The 23,124-nt window shown below is 37.1% G+C and overlaps 1 protein-coding gene across 2 annotated transcripts in view; it reads left to right on the forward strand.

Moving 5' to 3' along the window:
- Window positions 1-17,814, forward strand: part of VPS50 (VPS50, EARP/GARPII complex subunit) — a 126,092-nt gene extending 108,278 nt beyond the window's left edge. For both annotated transcript variants that reach the window (XM_003782671.2, XM_023518793.1), the window contains 6 exons: window positions 4,925-5,073; window positions 5,999-6,095; window positions 7,005-7,163; window positions 11,035-11,156; window positions 13,157-13,346; window positions 17,105-17,814. In XM_003782671.2, coding sequence (XP_003782719.1) covers window positions 4,925-5,073; window positions 5,999-6,095; window positions 7,005-7,163; window positions 11,035-11,156; window positions 13,157-13,346; window positions 17,105-17,224 — 837 coding nt within the window. In that variant the 3' untranslated portion in view covers window positions 17,225-17,814. The remainder of the gene's footprint in view (window positions 1-4,924; window positions 5,074-5,998; window positions 6,096-7,004; window positions 7,164-11,034; window positions 11,157-13,156; window positions 13,347-17,104) is intronic.
- Window positions 17,815-23,124: the final 5,310 nt, after the last annotated feature.

A 23,124-nucleotide genomic window follows, 5' to 3' on the forward strand; every position in this document is an offset into this window, starting at 1 on the left:
GGTGGGGATTTGAACCCGCCACCTTAGGTGTATGTGGCTGGCACCTTAGCCGCTAGAGCCACAGGCGCCGAGCCTAGGGATGTATCTTAAAAAAAAACAAAAAAAACCCCTATAACTTTTCTCCCCCAGTAAGTGAATAGATAGACATGGGTTTTTTCCCCTTTGGCACCTTATATTTTAGAGATAGGCTTTCTTTAAATCCTTATTGTTACCATCTCTTAAATCAAAAGACTGCCCACTGGACGGGAAGACCCGTGCACACAGTGATTCTTCCTCCAGCTTGTAGGGAGCACTGCCCTTTGCCAGGGTCTCTCCAGTGTTCTTACTCCTCTGGAGGATAAGTGTTTGTGCAATACAGTAGAAGTTTCCTGAATTTTTCCTTGTTTAAATGTTGAATTATTATTACTTATACTGACAAGCATTGGTTTATTGTTTTATTGTTGACCTTGATCCCAGGTTTATTTAAGCTAGTATAGTTTTTTCATTGCATTAATTTGCATCTACATTGGCAGAGAACATTAATTGATTTCTTGCTGGTCAGTACACTTTTTTGGCTATAGCCTGATCAATCTGAAGCCGACCAAATGCAAGTAATATTTTCTTTATTTTTCTCCTGTATGTCAATCAAAATTTTAATGAACACTTTTTTTTATCATTTTTTATATATGTCTTCTAGTTTTTATGTATCTCCAACTGGTAAGAGGCAAAATGAAACCATTGTAGTCTAAAATGCCATCTAATACCATTTTTCATGTAAATTCAATATAACCTAAGAAAATTTGTTTGACACATTAAAGTCTTTAAAAAGCCATCTGGTAGAGGAAAAGTAGGAAACAATGCTGGTATAGGTCATAGTGGCGCCAGAAATGCGAATTTAATTATCCATTTGGTGATGCTAACTAAATGGTTTGCTTTAAGACCTTTGGATAACTTTAAATCTGTGATAATAAAAATATTTTAAATTTGTCCAGAAAAGTTCCTAAGTAAGAATTCACTTTATATTAGTAAAATAGTGTCAAGAAAAACTGAAAAAAGGTGATTGTCTCTGTGAGAGTTGATTAATAAAATTTCATTTCTCAAAGTCTTTAAGAATTATATCCTTATTGTACTGTGTAAACTAAAACACTAGGAGCTTTTCTGTTTAAATGCAAAACAAGCACATACCATGTATTTATGTCAGTCAAACATTTTTGTGATTCTCTTGCTTTCTTCAAGTATATTTCCCAAAATTTAAACAGAGAACGTTAGCTGTTAAACAGGCTAAATCAGGGGTCCTCAAACTTTTTAAACAGGGGGCCAGTTCACTGTCCCTCAGACTGTTGGAGGGCCGGACTGCGGCCCCGGGAAGAGTCGGCTGCTAAGCAGGACAGGCAGCAGCCGCAAAAACACCTGGTGGGCCGGATAAATGTCTGGGCCGTAGTTTGAGGACACCTGGCTAAATTTTTATGCCTGTTACACCAGTGTTAACTGGGAACGAAAGCATTCCTCCCCTTGCCTTTCATCACCACCTAGCATCACCTCCCTGTTCTATCCCAAATTAACTAGTAGTATCTAAATCCAAAGAAACTCTTAGTTTTATAAATGTTTTATATATGGAGATATCTAATCGTAATATGTAAAAGAATGAAATTCAGAAGTAACTCTGCTATCATAAGCGTATGGTATTTGGCCAGGCTCCATGGCTCATACCTGTGGTCCTAGCACTCTGGGAGGCTGAAGTTGGAGGATTGCTTAGGGTCAAGAGTTTGAGATCAGCCTGAACAAGAGCAGTGCCCTTTCTCTACCATAACAGTAGAAAAATTAGCCAGGCATAGGGGCATGAGCCTGTAATATCATCTATTCTAGCTACTCGGAAGACTGAGGCAGGAGGATTTCTTGAACCGAGGAGTTTGAGGTTGCTGTGATTTAGGCTGATGCCAAGGCACTCTCCACAAGGTGAGAGAGCAAGATCCTGTCTCAAAAAAAAAAAAAAAAAAAAAAAGTCTGTATTATTCATGGTACCTTGACCTGTTTGAGTTTGAGATTGTATAGTATTTTCAGCAAGTTTGTATTGGATTTAGTTTAATCCAATTAAATTTTATTGCATTGAGTTGTATTTATTTTAAGAGCAGGAGTGTTTGATGCTTAGAAGGAGATTGCATATAGTACCTTAGGTTTCTCCTCATAATAATTGGTGGGAACACACCTATAGTGCATTTTACAAGGGTACATGTTAAATTTACTAAGTGTAGAGTGTAAGTGTCTTAACACAATAACTAAGAAAATACGGTGAAGGCTATGTTAACCAGTTTGATGAAAATATTTCAAATGGTATATAAAACCAGAACATTGTACCCCATAATTGCATTAATGTGCACAGCTATGATTTAATAAAAAAAAGAAAAGAAGCCTACCTGTGCTGAAGACTACTGAGAGGTCTAGGGCCTAACTATGTAGTGACAGAGGAAAGGAACAAACAAGAGTGGTGTTTGTTGAGACATATTTTAGTTATTGATTGGATGTGGCAGGTGAGGAGGGAGGGGAGTCATGAATGATTCCAAGGTTCCTAAAGTGGTTTATTAAATAACCACCAGAATTAATAGCATAGGCAACCAACTGTCACCGGACAGTATTTGATCTTGGGAGATTTTTTTTTTTTTTTTTGTAGTAGGGTTATTTCCTTTTTAGTAGAGGGAAATAAATAGCGGAGATGCAACATGAGATAATTTACGTGGTTCTATGACCCTGATTGTCCCTAGGGGAAGCAGTTATTGCTAAAATAACTTTTAAATTCTAATTGAGTAATTAGAAATTGAAGAGAGACACTATCTTTAGAAGATAGGAAATAAACTAAAGAAGAGTGAAAGCATTTTCTAACTTGAAAGGTTTTATAATTTTTGTTTCGCTTTTGCTAAATTTATAAAGGTAAATTATACTCCCAGAGTACTGATGCATTTCATATCTTTTATTCATGTGGAAAATGGTAGAGATTTCTAACTATAGAGTTGCTTTGAAAAGTAGTCTAGATTTACATTTTGTATACTTTCACATCTAATTTTTGTGGTAGAATTTTCTCTGAGGCTCGGTCGTTTAAAGCTGTTACATTTGCATTTAAATATTTATTTGTACTATGTGGCTGCTCCAAGGTCGTCAGCATTAAACTCCGTAATGGATAACCATGCAGTGTTTTCCACACTGACAGTACTATGTGAACTGCAGGGGTCGTATTAGGTAACGTTTAGCATTTCTTCTAGCTCTGTCAGTCTCCCATTCACTCAAAATTTTAAAACTTTCTGCTGAAGGACTGAGTAGGTTAACTGTTGATCTATATTCAGGTAAGCTTAAAACGTAACGGCACTTTAGTGCTGGGAGCTATTGTGTAATGCGCATATAGCATTTATCCCGTTAGTTTCTTCTTTTTGTAAATTTCTTTTCTGGAAATGTTTTTCACAATGTAATGAGTGGAATTTGATGGCATATCAGTACTGGAAAACATTGTACTTAAACTAAAATTATAATGTCCATTTCTAATCCAAAGTAGTTGTTACTAGAAATATATTCAGTTGTCAGAATTCTTCATGGCCTTATACAGTGAAGTGACTTTGAAATTATCACAGCATTAGGAGTCATTATTAAGAACCATGCTATCATGGGCTTGTTTTTTCTCTAGTGTAAATGTGATGTCATTACCTTGACTTCTTTCCTGCCCTTCCCGCCAAACCAGTAACTAAAACTCCTTTCCTCTGACACTGAATGTGATAACTCTTTAAGCCAGTGGTGTGATGATGTCAGTATGCTAAACAGCGTTCTCTCATGTTTGCTTTACAAAGTGAAGCTGTTTACCTAAGTGTGTCTTTATTGAAATATCTGGAGTTACTGAGCTGGCAGTCTTCTGGGGCCCTGCCAGCTACTCCAAGTAGCTAGTTTAGCATCTCTTTTACCTAAGAGCTCCTCGAGACACACCCTCCCTACAAAAAAAGATAGTCAGTGTGCCACCGAGTTCAGATTTTGGCGGGGGGGGGGTGTTTATTTATTTTGTTTTGTTTTTTACTGCTTTTTGCTAAGAGCTCAGCAAAAAATAAGAGTTTCTGACTATGTATTGAGGGGAAGCTGGGTAAGCATATCCTCGCTGCTCAATGTATGTTTATAATATGGAATAAATCTTTGGAGTACAAGATTGTGCCTAAGTCATATCCAAGGCACTCCTTGCCTGGCATCAGAATCCCTGCAAAGGTAGATTGCTAGTGAGCATGGCTTGGGTAAAAATAAAACTGAAGAGATTTGAAGTCTGATGAGTTTTTCTGACCACAGATTAGACTGCCTCACTCCTGCTGACTGTGTAACTAACTGTGTTTTTAAATCAGTGGTTCTCTCATAGATGGTGCTGAGGGGCCCCACACATCTTGCTCTCTGGGCGTCCCTCTCCTTCCCCATTGACTATCTTTATCAATAATCTGCCCCTAGACATATACAGTACCATTGGTGCTGTTTTATTCTAGTCCTGCCTTCTTGAGATTGTACCAAGGTTACCTTGATTAAGGTCGGGTGTGAAATGGTTCATCACACCATAATTTTGGATTTTACCAGCTTGATTCTCAAGGGACAATCTCATTTACAAGTTCTTGAGGGGCGTCTCAATATTGTCTACATAAAACATCTGTCAGTTTGTAAAGATTTCTCGTGTTGGCAGATTTTAGGTCCTATACAGATGGTAGCATAAAGAGTTGGATAATATACAGAATTATGTTCACTTAGTATCAGAAGGAAAGTTCTTATAGTTACAAATCATAAAAGCGGGGGGGGGGAAGAACTGAAATTAAATGTGGTTGCTATATGCTTAAGAGCGTTTTATTTATAGTTCTAATTTTGTCAAAATCACATGGTTTCTTACTGTTAGATTCTTGCTGTTCCAGATTGTGTATGTATGTGTGTGTTGCATTTTCAGGACGTTTCAGCTGATCCTACTGCCACGCTCACAGCAGCAGAAGAAAGAAAGGAGAAGGTACCAAGCCCACACCTCAGTCACCTAGTGGTTTTGACATCTGGCGATACGTTGTATGGGTTAGCGGAAAGAGTGGTAGCCACGGAGTCCTTGTAAGTTGTTAAATACAGTTGCTTTGCCATTACATAGATAAGAAAGGGGATAGAAGTAAGTATTACATAGTTAGACTTCTAGTGCAGCTGCACACATTGACCACTTCTGAGTAGCCCTTATATATTTCTGAGAAGTAGATCCTAACATAGGTTACCAGTCGATTTCTATTTTCTACTGATGACTTATGATTCTAGAGAAACTATAGTTGCATTGTCAGCTAAATATAGTTGACCCCTGACATCAGCAAGAATGCTTCCTGACCTTTGTAAATCTTTAAACATGTTACAAAAAAATTGAAGTATATAACGTCTTCCATAAATTGAAGTCTAAGATAACTTAAGAGTGTTTGCATACATGATAAAAAGAGAAAACCAGTGCCCAGCTGCTGCACATCTGCAGGCCATAGTCAGGCTCAGTCACCAGCCAAAGGACTCCCACCCCGCTCCTGTGGGTTGTTCACATGCCTCAGCTGAGGTACAGATTGCATGCTATGGATGTTGTGAACTTCTGCAAAGTGTAGATACTGAACTGTGAATTTAAGAGTCTTGTATGTAATTGAATGGATCTCTAAAAGAAATCCTTAAAAAATACTGTTAGATTATTTTATCAATCTGTTGTGTTATCTGTGCTCATATCTCACATGCAAAGCAGCATAACTATGTTTTTGTAATCTGATTAGCTCCCTCTGAAGTTACTCTTCTTTCACCTCAATTTCCATTCAGTGATAAAGTCAGCACTAATCATTGTGTAGATTGCATGAGAGCATGTCAAGTGGTGGTACACGATAGTTTACTAAAGTGGAAAATAACTTTAATCGTTAATGTTGCACTCAGAGACCTTACGAGACTACTTATACGGAAACATTGACAGGCTCTGAATCCTGGACAGAGTTTGTTTACACAGTGGATTATTTATTCTCTTTAGGGTATTCTTGGCTGAACAATTTGAGTTTCTTCAGCCACATCTGGATGCTGTGATGCCTGCAGTTAAAAAGCCCTTTCTTCAGCAGTTTTATTCTCAGGTCAGAGATGGTCTTGTATGTCATTTTAACTGTGAGCCAAATGGAACTGTCACAGATTATTTAAGGTTTTATTTTTTTAACTAGAAATCAGTCTCCAACCCCCAGGAGAGCTGGATAGAATATTCACTTATTCACTCGTGAATTCCTGCATTAAATACATACTTATCAAGCACCTCATTAACTTTTAGTTCGGTGAGAGAGACAGTTAAAACTGTATTTACAATAAAGTATGACAAGTGCCACAATATGGGGAAAGAGCAGTGACAGGGCATTTAAGCCAGATTGGAGGATGGGAGGGGCTGTGGTTGGGAGAAGGTTGTCAGAAAAGACTGTCTGGAGGAAGTCATGTTCACCCCAAACCAGCCAGGCAGAGAAGGTGCTGGGGGCTAGGTTCCAGACAGAGGGAATGGCGTCTGTGAAGGCAAAAGAGTACACAGTGCACGTGGGCAGCTGAGAACTCAGATGTGTGTGTGTGTGGTTTTCTTGAGGCAGTCTTTGGGGGCGCTGTGGAGAGTGGGCTATAGACAGCAAACCTAGAGACAGGCAGCCCAGTCAGAAGGCTGCTGGATTACTGGGGGGTGAGAGGATGGAATGCCATTCCTGAGGTGGAACAGTGGGAGTGGAAATGGAGAGAGTTGGAAGAGCTGGAGACATATTCGCTAGTCTCCATGAAAATGTCTTGTTCTCTTACAGTGGTGGTGTCAATGCCTCAAGTTTACTGAGTGTCTCAAACTGTGTTTTGAGTAAAGCCTTTGCCCTCATGTTAAAATATTTTTGTAATTTAAATCTTCAAATGTATAGTGATTTATTTTCAATTATAGTGTATACTAGAAACAGGGGCAGAGTGTTTTTAATAAATCTGGTACTTTTAGAAAGTAACTGTTTTCATTTCTGTGAAATTTATTTCAGACGGTTTCAACTGCCAGTGAACTACGCAAGCCAATTTACTGGATTGTAGCTGGTAAAGCCATTGATTATGAGCAGATGCTGCTCCTGATGGCTAATGTGAAGTGGGATGTAAAGGAAATCATGTCCCAGCACAACATATATGTAGATGCTTTGTTAAAGGCAAGTGTTCTGAGAAGCACATCTACTAAAGGTCCTTCTAGGAAAGATATTCTTTTATCAGAAAGACTTTAAAGTAGTGCAATTATGTTTACTGCCATGTTTTTAACATTGTGATGTTCAAGTCCCCATATTGAAATAGGCTTACTGTCTGACTTACATTTCCTATAGATATGAGTACTTTATAGATCTTTGGGTTTTGTTTATAAATTTCTCATCCTGAATTAGAATTCGATTATTGCCTATCATGGCTGACTTTGACAGTATGTAATCTCAATAGCTATCAGTCTGATAGTAAAAAGATATTTCTTTTTTTTTTTTAATTAAGTCATAACTGTGTACATTAATGCAGTCGTGGGGTACAGTGTGCTGGTTTTATATACAATTTGAAATATTTTTACCAAACTGGTTAACGTAGCCTTCATGGCATTTTCTTAGTTATTGTGTTAAGACAGTTGTATTCTACATTCAGAAAGATTCACATGTACCCTTGTAAGATGGACCACAGGTGTGGTCCCACCAATCACCCTCCCTCCATCCATCCTCCCCGCTAAGATATTTCTATTGAATTAGAATCTATGGTTTAGTGTGTATGTTCATTAATAAGAGACCGTGCTCCTCATTATCCTGAATTGTTATTTCTAGAAATGATATTGCTTTTGTGAATATCTCTTTGCGTTCAATGACTTACACTTAGAAATTTCTTGGAAAGAACTGTAGTTTTTATTTTTTTTTTCATTTATGCATGAATAGATATCACCTGACATGTGAGAGGCACTAACAGAAATGCTGGCAATATAGTTGTGATTCAGAAACTTACATGCCCTCAAGGAATTTACATACCAGTGTAGAAATAGCAGTAAACAGATAAATTGAGATCTAATGTCAAGTGATGAATAATGCCGTGAAAAAACAATAAACCGTTAAAAGAAAATAACAGGACCTGGGTGGGAGTAGAATACCATTTATTTATTGTCATTGGAGAAGGCTCCTGAGAAAGTGAGAATGGAGATGAGGTCTGAGGAAGTAAGAAAAAGAGCCACGCGGATTTCTGCGGTAAGGAAAGAGCTCCTGAGAAAATGAAAGCAACTTTCAGGAAAATTTTATTTTTCATTTCTGTCCTGTCCTGCTCCTGACTTTTGACACATTCATACACTTGCTCAGCCCAAGGCAACAGATAACAGCCTGGGATACCAGAGAAATAATAAATGGAGCGATAGACTGAGATAGATAGATAGCAGTGGAGTTCTGCTCGTGTGCCCTCTCCCTGCACTGATGCCTCTGGAGGCCTGGCTTGAAGACCGTGAGGCTGTCTCTAGACTTAAGGGTGCCCAGATCAGTATGCAGTGGCTATGGGTTTCCTCACAGATGTCAGGGGGGAGTGACAAAAGTGAACTCAGATCACTGACCTTAAAAGATAATCAAAGGAAGAACTTGGTTTCTAGAATATCCAGGAGGTTTCAGTTTTGAATTTTCATTTGGAGCATAAAAGATTCAGATAATTTATAAATCAGGATACCCTCTCTCTCTTTTTTTTTTTTTTTTTAACAATTCTATTTCTGAAAAGTTGATTCTATGTTTTATGACATACTATGTTCATCCATTCAGGGCACTATAACAAAATAGCATTGACCAGGCGGCTTGTATACAGTAAATGTAGTTGTTTCTCACAGTTCCAGAGGCTGGGAAGTCCAAGGTCAAGGCTCAGGCAGATTTGGTGCGTAGTGAGGGCCTACTTTCTTATAGATGTCACCTTCTTATTTCATCCTCCCATGGGGAAAGAGGCAAGGTTGCTCACTGGGGCTCTATAAGGATACCACATACTATAAGGATACTAAATTCATTCAGGAAGGCTCTAACCCCCTGACCTAATCACCCCCAGAAAGCATCACCTCCCAGCACCATCACCTGGTAGTCAGGAGTTCAACATGGGGATTTGGCAGGGGTAGGGCACAAACAGAGACATTCAGACCATAGCACACCATGGTATGCAAGGAAAAAAGACTTCTGCACTCAGCAGATACACAGACTCAAAGGAGGCTTCTTCAATAATCTTAGTTCCAAGAAATATGAATATTATAAGAAGGAACTAATGTTAGTCAGGTATTAACCTGAGCCCAATTTTTAAGAGCTTAAGAACTTCCTTAAATGTAAAGGTTAAGTATCTGTAAAAACTTTTTGTCCTTTCTGTTACTTTTCTAAGTCTAAGCATTTAGGTGAAAGCAGCCTGCTTATGTTTCCCCAAAAGAATTAGAAGTAAAATGAGATGATTTTGTTATTCATTTTTTAGTAAGCATTTTTGAATATTGAATTTAGCATTGGATAGAATGTCATTAAGTCTATGGTTTATCTTTTAAATAAAATATTAATGAAAAATGTTGAATTACGGCTTTTGAAACCCAAATCAGTTACAGTAGTAAAATACTGCTGCTTTGCTAAATCCATGAAGTGTAACAAGAGATGAAGTGCAGTTCTTTAACTTTGATTTTCAAAAGTAAACTTAGTAAATTGACAGTCTACTTCTTTCTAATTAAGAGTAATGAACCGTTAAAAATAAATCAGCAAGAAAAATTGAGACTTAGGAAAAGAGCAAGGGAGATTGATGATTAGATGAGTTTTTTTTTCCTGAGAAAATCTGTACACCTCAATCTGTACACATCGAGGAAACTAAAGAAAAACATAATTTTAGGCCTCCTTAAGTTTATTTGAAATATATTGTCAAGGAGAGGTCAACAGCATTTTCTTTTGTTAATGAACATGTTTAGATGGTAACAGTCCAAAGAGATCAGAGACTGAAGGCTGGTTTGCTGCTTTCTTGTGATTATTTGGATTATTTAAATCAGTTACATATATTTTACATTTTTAGTACAATCATGTCATAAAAGTTAATAGACAATAAAATGTTCAGTTTCCTGTAGGTAATAGAAAATATTTTATGTTTTATTTTTCCCTTTGTACTAAAAATTTGCTGTTATAACATGACTTTCAAAGTATTTGGTATATTGATTAAGCATCCCAAATTTAAAAATACAAAATATAAAATGCTCCAAAATCTGAAACTTTTTGAGTGCCACATGACACTCAAAAGACTTGCTGAGGGCAGCACCTGTGGCTCAAAGGGGGTAGAGTGCTGGCCCCATATACCAGAGGTAGTGGGTTCAAACCTGCCCCTGGCCAAAAAAAAAGAAAAAGACTTGCTGATCGGAACATTTCAGATTCCAGATTTGGGAATTTTGGATTTGAAATGCTCAAATAGTAAGTGTGATGCAGACATGCAAAATTTGAATGGATCCAAAATCCAGAGCACTTCTGGTCCCAAGCATTTTCAACAAGGGATACTCAACCCGTATGGTAATTTAAACAATGTTTAGGAAAGAGAATAATTTACCAGAACACTCTCTAAGGAGTATAGCTACAGATTACAAATAATTAATTCTGAGTTGAAAGCTTATTAGAACATTTTTTAGAAACTAGGTTTCTTGAAGATATTTTTAAAGACAAATTAATTCAACTCTTTTAATCCATACTGACAGCCATAGAAAATTTGGAGATGTAGAAACATTTGGACATTGTTAACATTGTTTAATCAGTTAATGACACTTATTTTTTTTTTCCAGGCGAAATGTAGTTAGTATGCTCTGTACTGTAACATAATCTTTTAAAAATCCAGCACATATTTTTTTAAAACCCTCACGCCAAGTCCAAGTTATCTTTGGCATTATCACTTTTTGTTTTTCTTGATTTGATTCTGACTTTGTCTAAATCTTTTTTTTTTTTTTTAGTTGTTATTTTGCCACTTTTGTGGGAAAGTATATGGCATCATAATGATACTCACTTATGGCCATGATTTTTTTTTTTTTTTTTTGGGTCTTAGGAATTTGAGCAATTTAACAGGAGGCTAAATGAAGTTTCTAAGAGAGTGCGGATACCCTTGCCTGTCTCCAACATACTTTGGGAACATTGTATACGACTGGCTAATAGAACTATTGTGGAAGGGTAAGTTTTTCATGAAAGCATTATTTGTTTCTTAAACGATAAATTGTGATAACATTATAAGATGTCACTAATGGGTAAAGAGAATGGGTAAAGGTAATGATAAGTAGTAGACAAATTAGGAATATAATTAGAGAGGAAAGCTTAAGCCCCACTGTGCCAGTCTTGTGTTTGCTTTTCTTGCAGGTAACAGTGGATGAATGAGGAATGCAGAATCTAATGGTTATGCGAAAGTTAAACTAATAATTATTATTACCTAAAAATGCAGTGATGATAATGATTATACCTAACATTTTTGGGCACTGTGTGTCATCTGCTGACTTTTTTTTAGGTTTCTGTGACCGAATCCTAAAACAAATTTGATAGGTACTAATATTCTTTCATCAATGAAAAAACCCAGGCTCAGAAAGCTATGGCTGACACAGGTTAACTAAAACAAGTTCACACAGTTTTTTTTTTAAAAGGTAAAGAAGGCATATGAACTCTGATGTTATGATGCAAAGTCAGTCCTCATAACTTCTCTATCATAGTTATTAATCATCATCATCACATTACTACAAACTATATAAAAGTTTCATGTGTTGAGTTATAAATTTATGAATAGTAACTTTCCCACTTATTCAGAGTCTGTTCTTACTCTACCTTGTGACATCTAGAATACAAATAGGAATCAGTAATACATTTAAAAATCGGTAAAAAGCATGTAGTTATTTCAGAGACCATGAGCAGTATTCTAGAATTGCACATCAGTTGAGTTCTCATACTATCATTTAACTTATTTTTCTCTGGTTCTCATTTGTCCTAAAAAGGAATGTATTAGAAAGTGGGAAGGTTACATTGACAAGCTGACAACAGCCTTGGCGTGCTGTATTGAAAACAACAGCTCTATACATTGTAAAATGGCTGTGTGTCAATGATCACAAATGAAAAGTATTTTTATTTATTTATTTATTTTTTGAGACAGAGCCTCCCTTTGTCACCTTTGGTAGAGTGCCATGGCATTATAACTCACAGCAAACTCAAACTCCTGGGCTCAAGCAAAGTAGCTAGACTGTAGGCATGTGCCGCAATGCCCGACTATTTTTAGAGACAGGGGTCTCACTCTTGCTCAGGGTGGTCTGAAATTATTGAGCTCAGGCGATCCAACTGCCTCAGCCTCCCAGAGTACTAGGATTATAGGCATGAGCTACTGCACCTGTCCTTGAAAAGTATTTTTAATAAATTTCTTTAATAAAGTAAAATAGTAACTAGTCTATATTTCTATATAGAATACTTCTTATTAAAAAAAATAATGCTCAGTCACTTTAAATAATATAAGCTTTAATTTTCTTAAAACTCTTAAGATTTCCTTAGGTGAAGTACTTCATTTCCTAAGATTGAATTTTCATGTTCTGTATGATTGATTGAAGGAAATGAGACATGAATTTATTAGTAACGAAATATACTGTTAGGATTAGTATCCTAGTCCACCTTAAAACATAGTGTTTCAGTAGTGTGGGGCACTGGACTAAGTCTGTAAACTGTTTAAGTGTGGAAAACATGTATATACTTTCTGTATGAACATTTCTTAGGTTTGCCAAGCTTTCATGGGAGAATTATTTGTTTCTTTTGCACTGAATAGTTACAATATTGAACAATACTGAACAGCTTTATAAAACTAAGATCACTTTGTTTTATATATAACTGTGGGTAGCCAGCTTAACTGTCCCACAAAGATTATGTTAATTGAATGAAGAGAGCTACAGTCTGCAGTGCTGCAGAGAACCTTGAAGTTATTTAGCCTCTTTGCAAATGAGGAAATTGAGGCCCAGATAAGTAAAATGACTATTCTGTCTTTTTACAGGTAGGTAAAACACAACCCTGTTCTGACTCAAGCTCATGTGCTCTTTTTCCTGTAATCTTCTCATTTTGGGAGAATCTATCAAAATATGGTTTAGAGAAAAGTCCAGGGTTTGTCTTTCTAACCTTCTTGTCATGTGTTTTTTTACTACTGTGTGTCTTAGATATGCCAATGTCAAGAAGTGCAGTAATGAGGGTCGTGCCTTGATGCAATTGGATTTTCAACAGTTTTTAATGAAACTTGAAAAACTAACAGATATTAGACCCATTCCTGATAAAGAATTTGTGGAAACCTATATTAAAGCCTACTACCTGACAGAGAATGACATGGAACGCTGGATCAAAGAGCACAGGGTGAGAGCTGGAGAATAGTTAATTCAGTTTTCTTCTTTCTTTTTGCTATTCTTGTCTGCTGTGTTATTTAATTCAAAATCACAAAAATGCAGTACATGGTATAAAGAAACACTGCTTTTTAGACATAAACTACTTGAGTCAATTCTTTGCTATATTCAGACTGTATCTATGGAGTCCCTTTGCCTATTCCAATTTTGGGGGCCTTTTGTGAACTGTTACAGCAATTATTTAGAAATACAGCCAAAGTCTGAACATTAGGTATATGTCTCCTACATTTGTGTTATAGGAAAATCTATTTTGATTAACTTCAAGATAGATTGAATATAGTAACTGATACGTAAGTTTCAACCTTCTGTACCATTCAACAATGGAATGGTGCCATTCTACATATGTTGACTTGTATTAATGATGACTGAAGATAATAATAATTTGGCTAATAATAAATGGCTAAGTTTAACTTACATTTTACCTTAGATTTTTCCTTTAATATAGATTTGGTTATTTTTGTGTGTGTAGATATAAGTAGAGAAAAATACCATTTTGTTATTTAGGATTCTGAATTTTTGACAGTTCAACTCAACACATACCATCCAAGCATGCTTGGTATGGGGAGCTTTTCTATATGATTGTTGTATCATTTGTCTCAATAGGCAGTATGTGAAGACAGATTTAAGAAAAATTGGGGCATTGTTAAATTATCATCAAATCCTTACTACTTTAATAACTTAAGGGTTCCCTTTTTTGTGGTTTTATTTCATTAAAAATGAAGATTTATACAGCACCATTTGGTGCAAGATTGGAGAATATGTTTTCAATGGAGGAATCATGTATGATATAAAAAGCAAGTGGACGATAGACATAAAAAAACAGTTAACACATTAACTGTTTTGTGAGTTGTATTTAACTCACAATAATTTGAGCCCAGGGTCTCATGAAGCTGCAAAACCTCTCTTTGTTGTTTTTGCAGTCAACTGGCAAATCTCCACCACCTCCTGCCACTTTGCTCCAGCTGGCCTGGCCCACCCAAGGGTACCACAGGTGGTGGACCATGTGCTCCAATCATTATAGCTTCCTATTGCACATTTGCCTTAACGTTTGCTTGGTGGCTCTTTGAACAAAATTTATGCCATTGTGATATGACATTGATGCACATACTTAAGGGGTATGATTTAGAAGTTGTCATCCAGAACCACCCAAGTTCCATTACAGAGAATTAAATAACTATGGAATGACAAAAGACTTAATTTTCAGAAGCAAATTTAATAAGTATGCAGTGAGTTACATATAGCTCACATAATGTGAGTATAAAAATTGATTCTAACCCTACACAGAGTCTCACTTTATTGCCCTCGATAGAGTGCTGTGGCATCACACAGCTCATAGCAACCTCCAACTCCTGGGCTTAGGAGATTCTCTTGCCTCAGCCTCCTGAGTAGCTGAGGGACTACAGGTGCCCACCACAACACCTGGCTAAAAATAATATTTTTATTAAATTCAAAAGGATTGTTTTATTTTTGAAGTTTTATTCATAATAAAATACCATGGCTCCAAAGAAAAAAATTTTTCTCTAGTGTGGCAGTCATTGCCATTAAAATTTTTACATACAAATATGACAAAATTAATTTACTTGCTTCATAAACTAAGAACATATAATTGGACTTCAATTAAATAGCTATGACAGATGGTTGAAAGAGAAAAATGAATTAAGGGAAAGAAGGGCATCTAGGTTAGAGAACAGTGTGATTTCATGGGTTCCAGATTGTTTGAGATTTCACCCTTGTGCACAGTGCTTTGATGAACCTCTTTGGACGTTCACATCCATCTTAGAACACATTTCCAAAAGGACAATACCTGTGTAAAATGTATGTACATTTTAATGATTTTTGATACTGGTCGCCAGACTTTCTCATATTTTCCCCAACAGAATGCAAAAGTGACTATTTCCTTAGAATTTTGTTAACCTTGATTATTTTAAAAATCTTTTTCTTTTCTTTCTTTTTTTAACTTCAAAATATTAAGGGGGCACAAATGTTTTGTTACACAGATACCTTGTATAATCCTAAGTTGGACCTTTAGTGTGCCCACCACCTGAATAGTGTTCACTGTACCCCCAGTAGGTAAATTTTTATACCTCCTTCCCTTCCCCCTTCCCCTTCTTAACTTCCAGTGACCTTTACATCTCTTTGTGCAGGGTCCACATTGACATAGGCTGTAAGTGTCATGGGCAAAAGCTAAGTAAAATTTGATCTCATATGGATAAAGAAATAAGAAATTATTTGTACTTACCTTTCCAGGTTCATCCTTTCTGATTTCAGTACCATAAAAGGATAAATGAACTTTAGCTTGGAACTTTAACATTGGCCTGAGTATTTTATAAATGTGCCCCCATGGGTCACTTTTTGATCTTTGGAAGCAAAGTAGAAATGTACATGTTATTGTTAATCATCTTGGCCAGTGAGCTTGAATTCAGAGAAATATCACCACTTTTAGCCCAGCTGACATTTGAGAACCAAAATGTTAAACTCAGATACAAGTGGACTGTGATAAGTTGCTAGAATCTGTCTAGTAAAGTGGAAACACTGAGAACCAAAATGTTAAACTCAGATACAAGTGGACTGTGATAAGTTGCTAGAATCTGTCTAGTAAAGTGGAAACACTTCAGAGTTGGTACTGAGGAAGGGATTTGGGGAAAGGGTACGTAGTAGCTGAGGAGAAAAGCCCAGCCCTTAAATGTGATTTAATGCAAGAATGAGGCCCACTTTAGTATGTGCTCTTTTAATGTGCCTGACTGAATTGTTGAGAAGTGCTTTATCTGATTGATGTCTGTCATTCAGTGACAGCTCCCTAGCAGCAGCAGGGACTCTGTGTCTGAGGAAACTTCCACCAAGGATGAGTCCAGTGCTTGCTGGTTAAATGTGATTACTCACCAGGTGGTGATGTGCTCTCAGAGGTCAGATACACAAACTGAGAAGTTTGCAGAGTTTTTAAAATAATCTCAATCTCATATTTTGAACTTTTTCTATCTTTAGTGGTTACCTTTGATAAAGACATGTTTTCTTTTCTTATTAGATGATAATATACAATTACCTTTCACCGTCTGAACTTTAGCTATTCAACCACTCAAACCAAATCAGAATGCATAAATTTCTGTGAATCCCTCTTGATTTTTATCCTAGCAACTCATTATCTGAATCCAGGTTCCAGGTGGATGGATATGTATAGAGAAAAAGATACTTATAGTCTTAATTTTACTTGCCAGCTATCAATTATAAGGGTTTAAAATATACTGACTTCCTGATCTGTGTTACCTTATTCATTTGTTATATCTTAGAGGAATTATTCTCTTGTTGAGTTTTTCTAACTGAAGTTTCATAAAGTGGAGAGTGCCAGGAAATCAATAGTAGTTTTAAAATTTGAAATGTCTGTGTATTTTGGTAACAGAGACTGTCACAGAAATAAGCATAAAATATTTGATCTTCAAAATAATAAAAAGGGTAGGCAGGTCAGATTACTTTGCCATATAAAAACAGATACAGTTCTTTCCTATTTCAAATGTATACCACTGTATCCTATTCCTTCCTGTTCCAGCTCAGTAAGCAATTGGTCAACCATGTCCCAGCTGTGATTTCCACTGATTTTTTACTGGCTTGTAGCACTCAGTCACTATTCATGGATTCCTGAATATCTGCCTGTTCTCTTGTATTGATCAGATATATGTCTTTTAGTGTACTGAATTTGTATTTCCCTTTTTTGAACAGGAATATTCAACAAAACAACTGACCAATTTGGTGAATGTCTGCTTGGGCTCCCATATCAATAAGAAAGCAAGACAGAAACTTCTAGCAGCTATAGATGATATAGACAGACCTAAAAGATAAAGAACACAGGTCTTTTTCCTCAATGGCATTGCTCTTCTCTCAGCATATGTGACATGCAAGCCAATTTCTCATGCACTCCTGACAACAATCTAAGAAAACTTTGTGCATGTTCTTTTCAACCGGAAAGCAGAAAACGTCAAAGTGTGTGGTGTTCTCAAATGACAATGACTTTGATATGCTCTGATCTATTGGTCTCATTTGTTATAATCCTTTCCTGAAATATTATTGCCTTGTCATAACTATGGTTATGTGAGTACAATTACATATTTTACAGAAGAGTATACCATACACGCACAAGGAGAAGCAGCAGTGGTTTAATGTATCTGTGGGCAGGTTTTGGAGAATGAGGTGATGTCGGCATTTTTCTACCCTCTGAACTTAGTACTTTATAAGCTTATTATGAGAGGGCTAATGTACAGTATCTCCTAATTATGAGCACTGCATGAGAATTAAATAGTACGTGTAAGTAAAATAGTTGAAAAGTATCTGTGTTTTTAAGTGTGAAGGTTTATGTCAGGTAATTTAGTTATAGCAAAGTGATCATAAATGATGAAATTTAATAAATATTACACTATAATGTGATCAGCCTATGTGAGATTGTATTTTGATATTTTTACATGGGAGGCAGAGGTCATGAAACTATCATGTCATTTTTTTTGTGTGTTCACTTTAATTATTTTATATCCTAAAATGAATGGTGAAAATTAATTTTATTGAATAGATGTTTCAGTACATGAGTAGTGTACAGAATGCCAAATTTCTCTTCCCTTTCTTTATAAAAATATGAGATTTTAAAAAAAGTTTTACTCTTTTAAGTTCAACTTTTGTCTTAAAGCAGCAAAACCAGGACTGACTGACTCAACACAGAACTGCCTGACTGTCAAGCCTAACTATAGGGTCATATGTTTACCTTTCTTAAATACCCACTTTGTAACTCAGCTGTAAGTAATATGAATCTGGCCAATTATTAGCTTTCAAACCCAGTTATTAGTCATTAGTAACTATGCACTGTTCCGTCTAAACTTTACTCTGAAGCCAGGCATCTTCTCCCAGTGTGTGTGACAGGAGAGTCCACTTCCATGCACTCCTTCCAAAAATTGTCTGAGAAGGAATTTTGTGTCTCTTCGTTCCCACTGGAGCATGGAAGACATCTAAGCTGGTGTGGTGTTGGTCCAGTGATTACTGTGTCTGAACTATAACCCTAGCAGCTCACAGAACCCTGAGGAGTCTCATGAAGAAGCAGCCATGGGTTCTGTGCATTTTCTGGGAGTTGAGGTGCTGAAGGGGAGAGCGCAGGGTTGCATGGGATCAGACATGGCAGTAAGGGAAACGATCGCCAGTGTCTGTCAGTCCCATGGGTATCCAGAGCCAGCAGCACAGTCTAATGTGTGGCTGTGTGTGCATGTGTCTCTGTGAGTTTTTCCTTTGCAGCTTTCATTTCACAGTTGGTTTATTGTCACTTTCCAACTTTCCCCCCTTTTTTTTTTTTAGACGGACCCTCAAGCTATCCCCCTGGGTAGAGTGCCATGGCATCACAGCTCACAGCAACCTCCAACTCCTGGGCTCAAGCGAGTCTCCTGCCTCAGCCTCCCAAGTAGCTGGGACTACAGGCGCCTGCCACAACGCCCAGCCATTTTTTGGTTGCAGCCATCGTTGTTTGGCAGGCCCAGGCTGGGGATTTGAACCCGCCACCCTAGGTGTATGTGGCTGGTGCCTTAGCCGCTTGAGCCACAGGCGCCGAGCCTGCAACTTTCCCCATTTTAAGAAAAATCTGAGTTTGGTGCCATTATGTTCTGCTTGTGGTATTACATTGTATACCTATAATGTAGATTCTACCTGTAGCCATTATCTATATTCAGCCACTGGTATAAACAAACAGGAGATAAGCTTGGCCCTGTGTTTAAATGGCACATTTAACTAGGCACATAAAGAGCTAATCAATCTCATTTATTTCTTAGTTGATGAGAAGCTACTTATTTTTTATTTTTCTATGGATTTTATAATTGGTTTTCTTTAATTTCTGTTTTAGTTGGTTCTAGAAATATAAACAGCTGTTACCTGCCTGGTGGAGCCTGATGTTTTCCAGGGTAGTAGGAATCGATAAAAAAGTATTACTTATCTGGTTAGAGTCTTCTCAGCCATACAATCTGAGAGACCTTTTAGCCTACCCTTACTTGTTTCTCCATCTTCAAAATGAAAATGGTAAATCTTTTCAACACTTTTTGAAAAGACATTTTTGTTTTTGTTTTGCATTAAAAGGTAGCTTAATAAGTGTTAACATCAAAATAGTAACAGGAAAGAAAAATAGTAACAGGAAATTTGAATCATGAAATTACCTAATAACCAAAGAGTTACCAGATGTTTCTCAAATATATTATTCAGTAATGTTGAATTATAGCCATATAACATTCTGAAGAACAAATTTTAAGATAAATAGAATTAAAAAGTTGAGATTGTAAATGGAATGATACATGATACTCAAACTACTGTAGTTATCAAAAATTTGTTTTTGAGTCTAAATTTTTCTTAATTTTGGTATTTTATATGAAAGCATTGTGTAGAATTCAAGATTTTAAGTTGGAGTGGGAACATAGTAAATTAGAATGACTATATATGTACAAATACATTGTCTTGCATTAAAAAATGCTAAAAGTCTTCCCTAAAGTCACCATACTCATTGGAAATGGAAAATTGTAGCTAAATGTACCTTTATTTATAAAATTTTCATTTCAGAATTTTACAAAATATAATAAGGCTTCTATAAGTTGATTGCCCAAGGCACTGTAAAAAATTGGTCAATATATGGAGGTGGTCAACATAAGGAACTAGGCTACTATACTAACATGTATATGTGGTGCATGTCCAGTCTATGAAAATTAGGTCAAATTAAGGAGCTAGTCAATGTTGGGAGGTGGTCCATTGTGGGACACCCAGTATACTAATTCAAATACACTAGTTTGCTTCTATTTATAAAAACCACAGAGATTTATAAGTTCACCTTCACAAACTCATTTATACAACTTACAAAATTGAATTTCTGTAGAAATCAGAGCTGTATGGTATTTTATTTTCCTTTGAAAATTTCTATTTAGCTGAGTGCTAAAATGAAAAAGTAAAATAGCTTTCCTTTACTTACTGAAAAGTAGTAAAACGCTTACAATTCAGTTCACTTTGAAAGCATAATTATCTTTTATAATAAAAAATTGAACCTAAAGATGAATGTAAGTTGTGCTCGTAGAAAAAGAAGTGGTACAGGGAGGGTGGTGAGGAACATATATATTTTTTCTTTCCCCTCTGGAGTAATTTTGATACAGACTTAGTGGTTAACAAAATGATATTTAGCTTTTGATGATAGTTAACAGCAAGAGAATTATTAATACTCAGTTGTAATCTTTGTAAATATTAAGAATGGTGTAGCTTTTTACAGTTTTTTTGTGGAATATATTTGTTTAATTCCCATCATCTAGACATTTTTAAAGGCCATCAGAAATTTAAGGTACACAACTCTCACAAGGACAAAACTATCAGATTCATAGAAGAGAATTCTTAAGACTCAAAATGAATGGAGGAAAATAGTTCGTTAGCTTTTATGTACCTTTCTTGATTGGCACATCCTTTTGTGAATATTACTAAGTTTACTTGTATCATTTTTTTCAATTCAAAAACAAAACAACAACGAAGTATTCTCCTTCACTTAGAAGGATCCCTCTGGGATTTGGGTACTTTATTGATGTGATTATGTAGAACATTTTTTGGTTTGTTTTTGATAAAGAACTATTTTTGCGCATCAAGTTAGAGATCATGTTTCGATCTCAAGACTGACTGAGGATTTTTCCCCTGCTGAGGATTTTTCACATTTGTTCTTTAAGTAGTTTTTCACACTAAGCTGTGCCTTTTCATCCAGGAAAGGGGTTTTTGTTTTTAGAGATAGAGTCTCACTCTGTTGCCGAGGGGTTAGAGTACCGTGGCCTAAGCTTAGCTCACAGCAACCTCAACCTCAAACTCCTGGGCTCAAGCAATCCTCCTGCCTCAGCCTCCCAAGTAGCTGAGACTACAGGCATCTGCCACATCTGGCTAATCTTTATATTTTTAGTAGAGATAAGGTCTTGCTCTTGCTCAGACTGGTCTCAGACTCTTCAGCTAAAGGGATCCTCCCACCTTGGCCTAACAGAATGCTAGGATTTATAGGTGTGAGCTACCATACCACACCAGGAAAGGGATTTTCTTCATCAAAAATTTTTATTTTACTTTGTTTCTTCCCAGTCCCTGGCTTGTTCATCCTGCCTATCAATATCCAAAAGAAATTCTGTCTTAAAGAAAAGACATTTCACATTGTGGGTATTTTTATTTGGCTTCAACAAATAGTAAGCGTGCTAATCTTTGCCTCAAAGAGAAGAGACTTTGTTGTCAATGTTTCTGTTTTGACACAGCTCCATCCTAAAGCCTGCCTTATACCATCAGGTAACACTGGGAGACCATTTTTTGCAGGCTATCTACTATCTTCCTTTCCTTATTTTTTTTTATCCCTACTTTCCAATCACAATTCTGCCTTTAGGAATCCAATCAAAATGCTGACCTTTCCATGAATATCTGTCTTGGCTGGGTGCTGTGGAGAAAAATCAGTAGGTAACAGTGATCATGGTGGTAGTGCTGCTTTAACGGGTTCCTTGAAAGAAAATGAGGAGGCTCAGCCTGCAGAGGTCTGGGGGAGTGGTAAGTGCAAAGGCCTTAGGATAGAGGTCCTATTCAGATGACGGGGAGGCCAGTATAAATGGCACAGGAAATGGGAGAGAGCACAGAGAGGATGTGGCAGGAGGGGACACACAGATTAAAGGCCTATGAACTACGGACAGAACTTTGGACTTCAATTTCTCATAGGAAGCATTTGGAGGGTTGTGAACAGAATGATGACCTGATTTGTGACTTAGGTTTTACCAAAATCACTCTGAATTTGAGAAAAGGCCACTGAGGGACAATGACCAAAGCAAGGAGGCACAGTAGGAAGCCAATACAGTCCGTCAGGAGAGCCATGGTGCTGGCCCAGATTGTAGTAGCACAGATGAGTATGGTGAGAGGAGGTCAGATTCCGGACCGTAGAAGGTAGAGACTTGTTGCTTGATGTGATGTTTAAGGAAAGAGGAAACAGGATGATTCAATACTTTGTTTTGAGGAAGCAGAAGGCTGGGAGACAGGTTTGTGAGGAAGATCAAGAAAGTAGCTGTGGACAGGGGAGTTGGAGATGCCTGAGTAGAGGTTTAGGAGAGGCACACATGAGACTGGAGTTCTAAGAAGAGTCAGGGTTGTGGATGTAAATGTGGGAGTCAACAAGTTTCCTTTAGGAAGCAGAGAGCTCACCAGCCTGGGATAGCCAAAAAAGAAAAAAAAAAAAATCTATCATCGTCACCGTAAGAGGTGAGACAGGAGCAGGTTGTAGGAAGGTATTCTAGAGCAGATGTCAGGGCATTTCTGGGCCTTTAAATATTGCAGCTCCTTAGTCTTGGAGGAGAAGCCATCACTCCTGCAGGAAGCTTGTCATACAGGCAACTGATTGAACACCAGGCCCATGCTGTCCCAAGCATCTTTCCTGTGGCAGGCACTGGATGGGTGGTGAGAATCCTCTAGTGCTGTTGTCCCCAACCCCTGGGCTACAGACCTGTACTAGTCCTGGTCCATGGAAAAACTGTCTTCCATGAAACTCGTCTCTGGTGCCAAAAAGGATCCAGCCCATGGCCTGTTAGGAACTGGGATACACAGCAGGAGGTGAGCAGCAGACAAGTGAACAGAGCTTCATCTGTGTATATAGCCGGTTCCCATCACTCGCACCACCGCCTGAGCTCTGCTCCTGTCCCCAGCTACCCTGTAAACAGAGCTTCATCTGTGTTTATAGCTGGTCCCCATCA

Source organism: Otolemur garnettii, unplaced genomic scaffold (genome assembly GCF_000181295.1).
Source record: "Otolemur garnettii isolate 467f Iridium unplaced genomic scaffold, OtoGar3 scaffold00005, whole genome shotgun sequence".
NCBI lineage: Eukaryota > Metazoa > Chordata > Mammalia > Primates > Galagidae > Otolemur > Otolemur garnettii.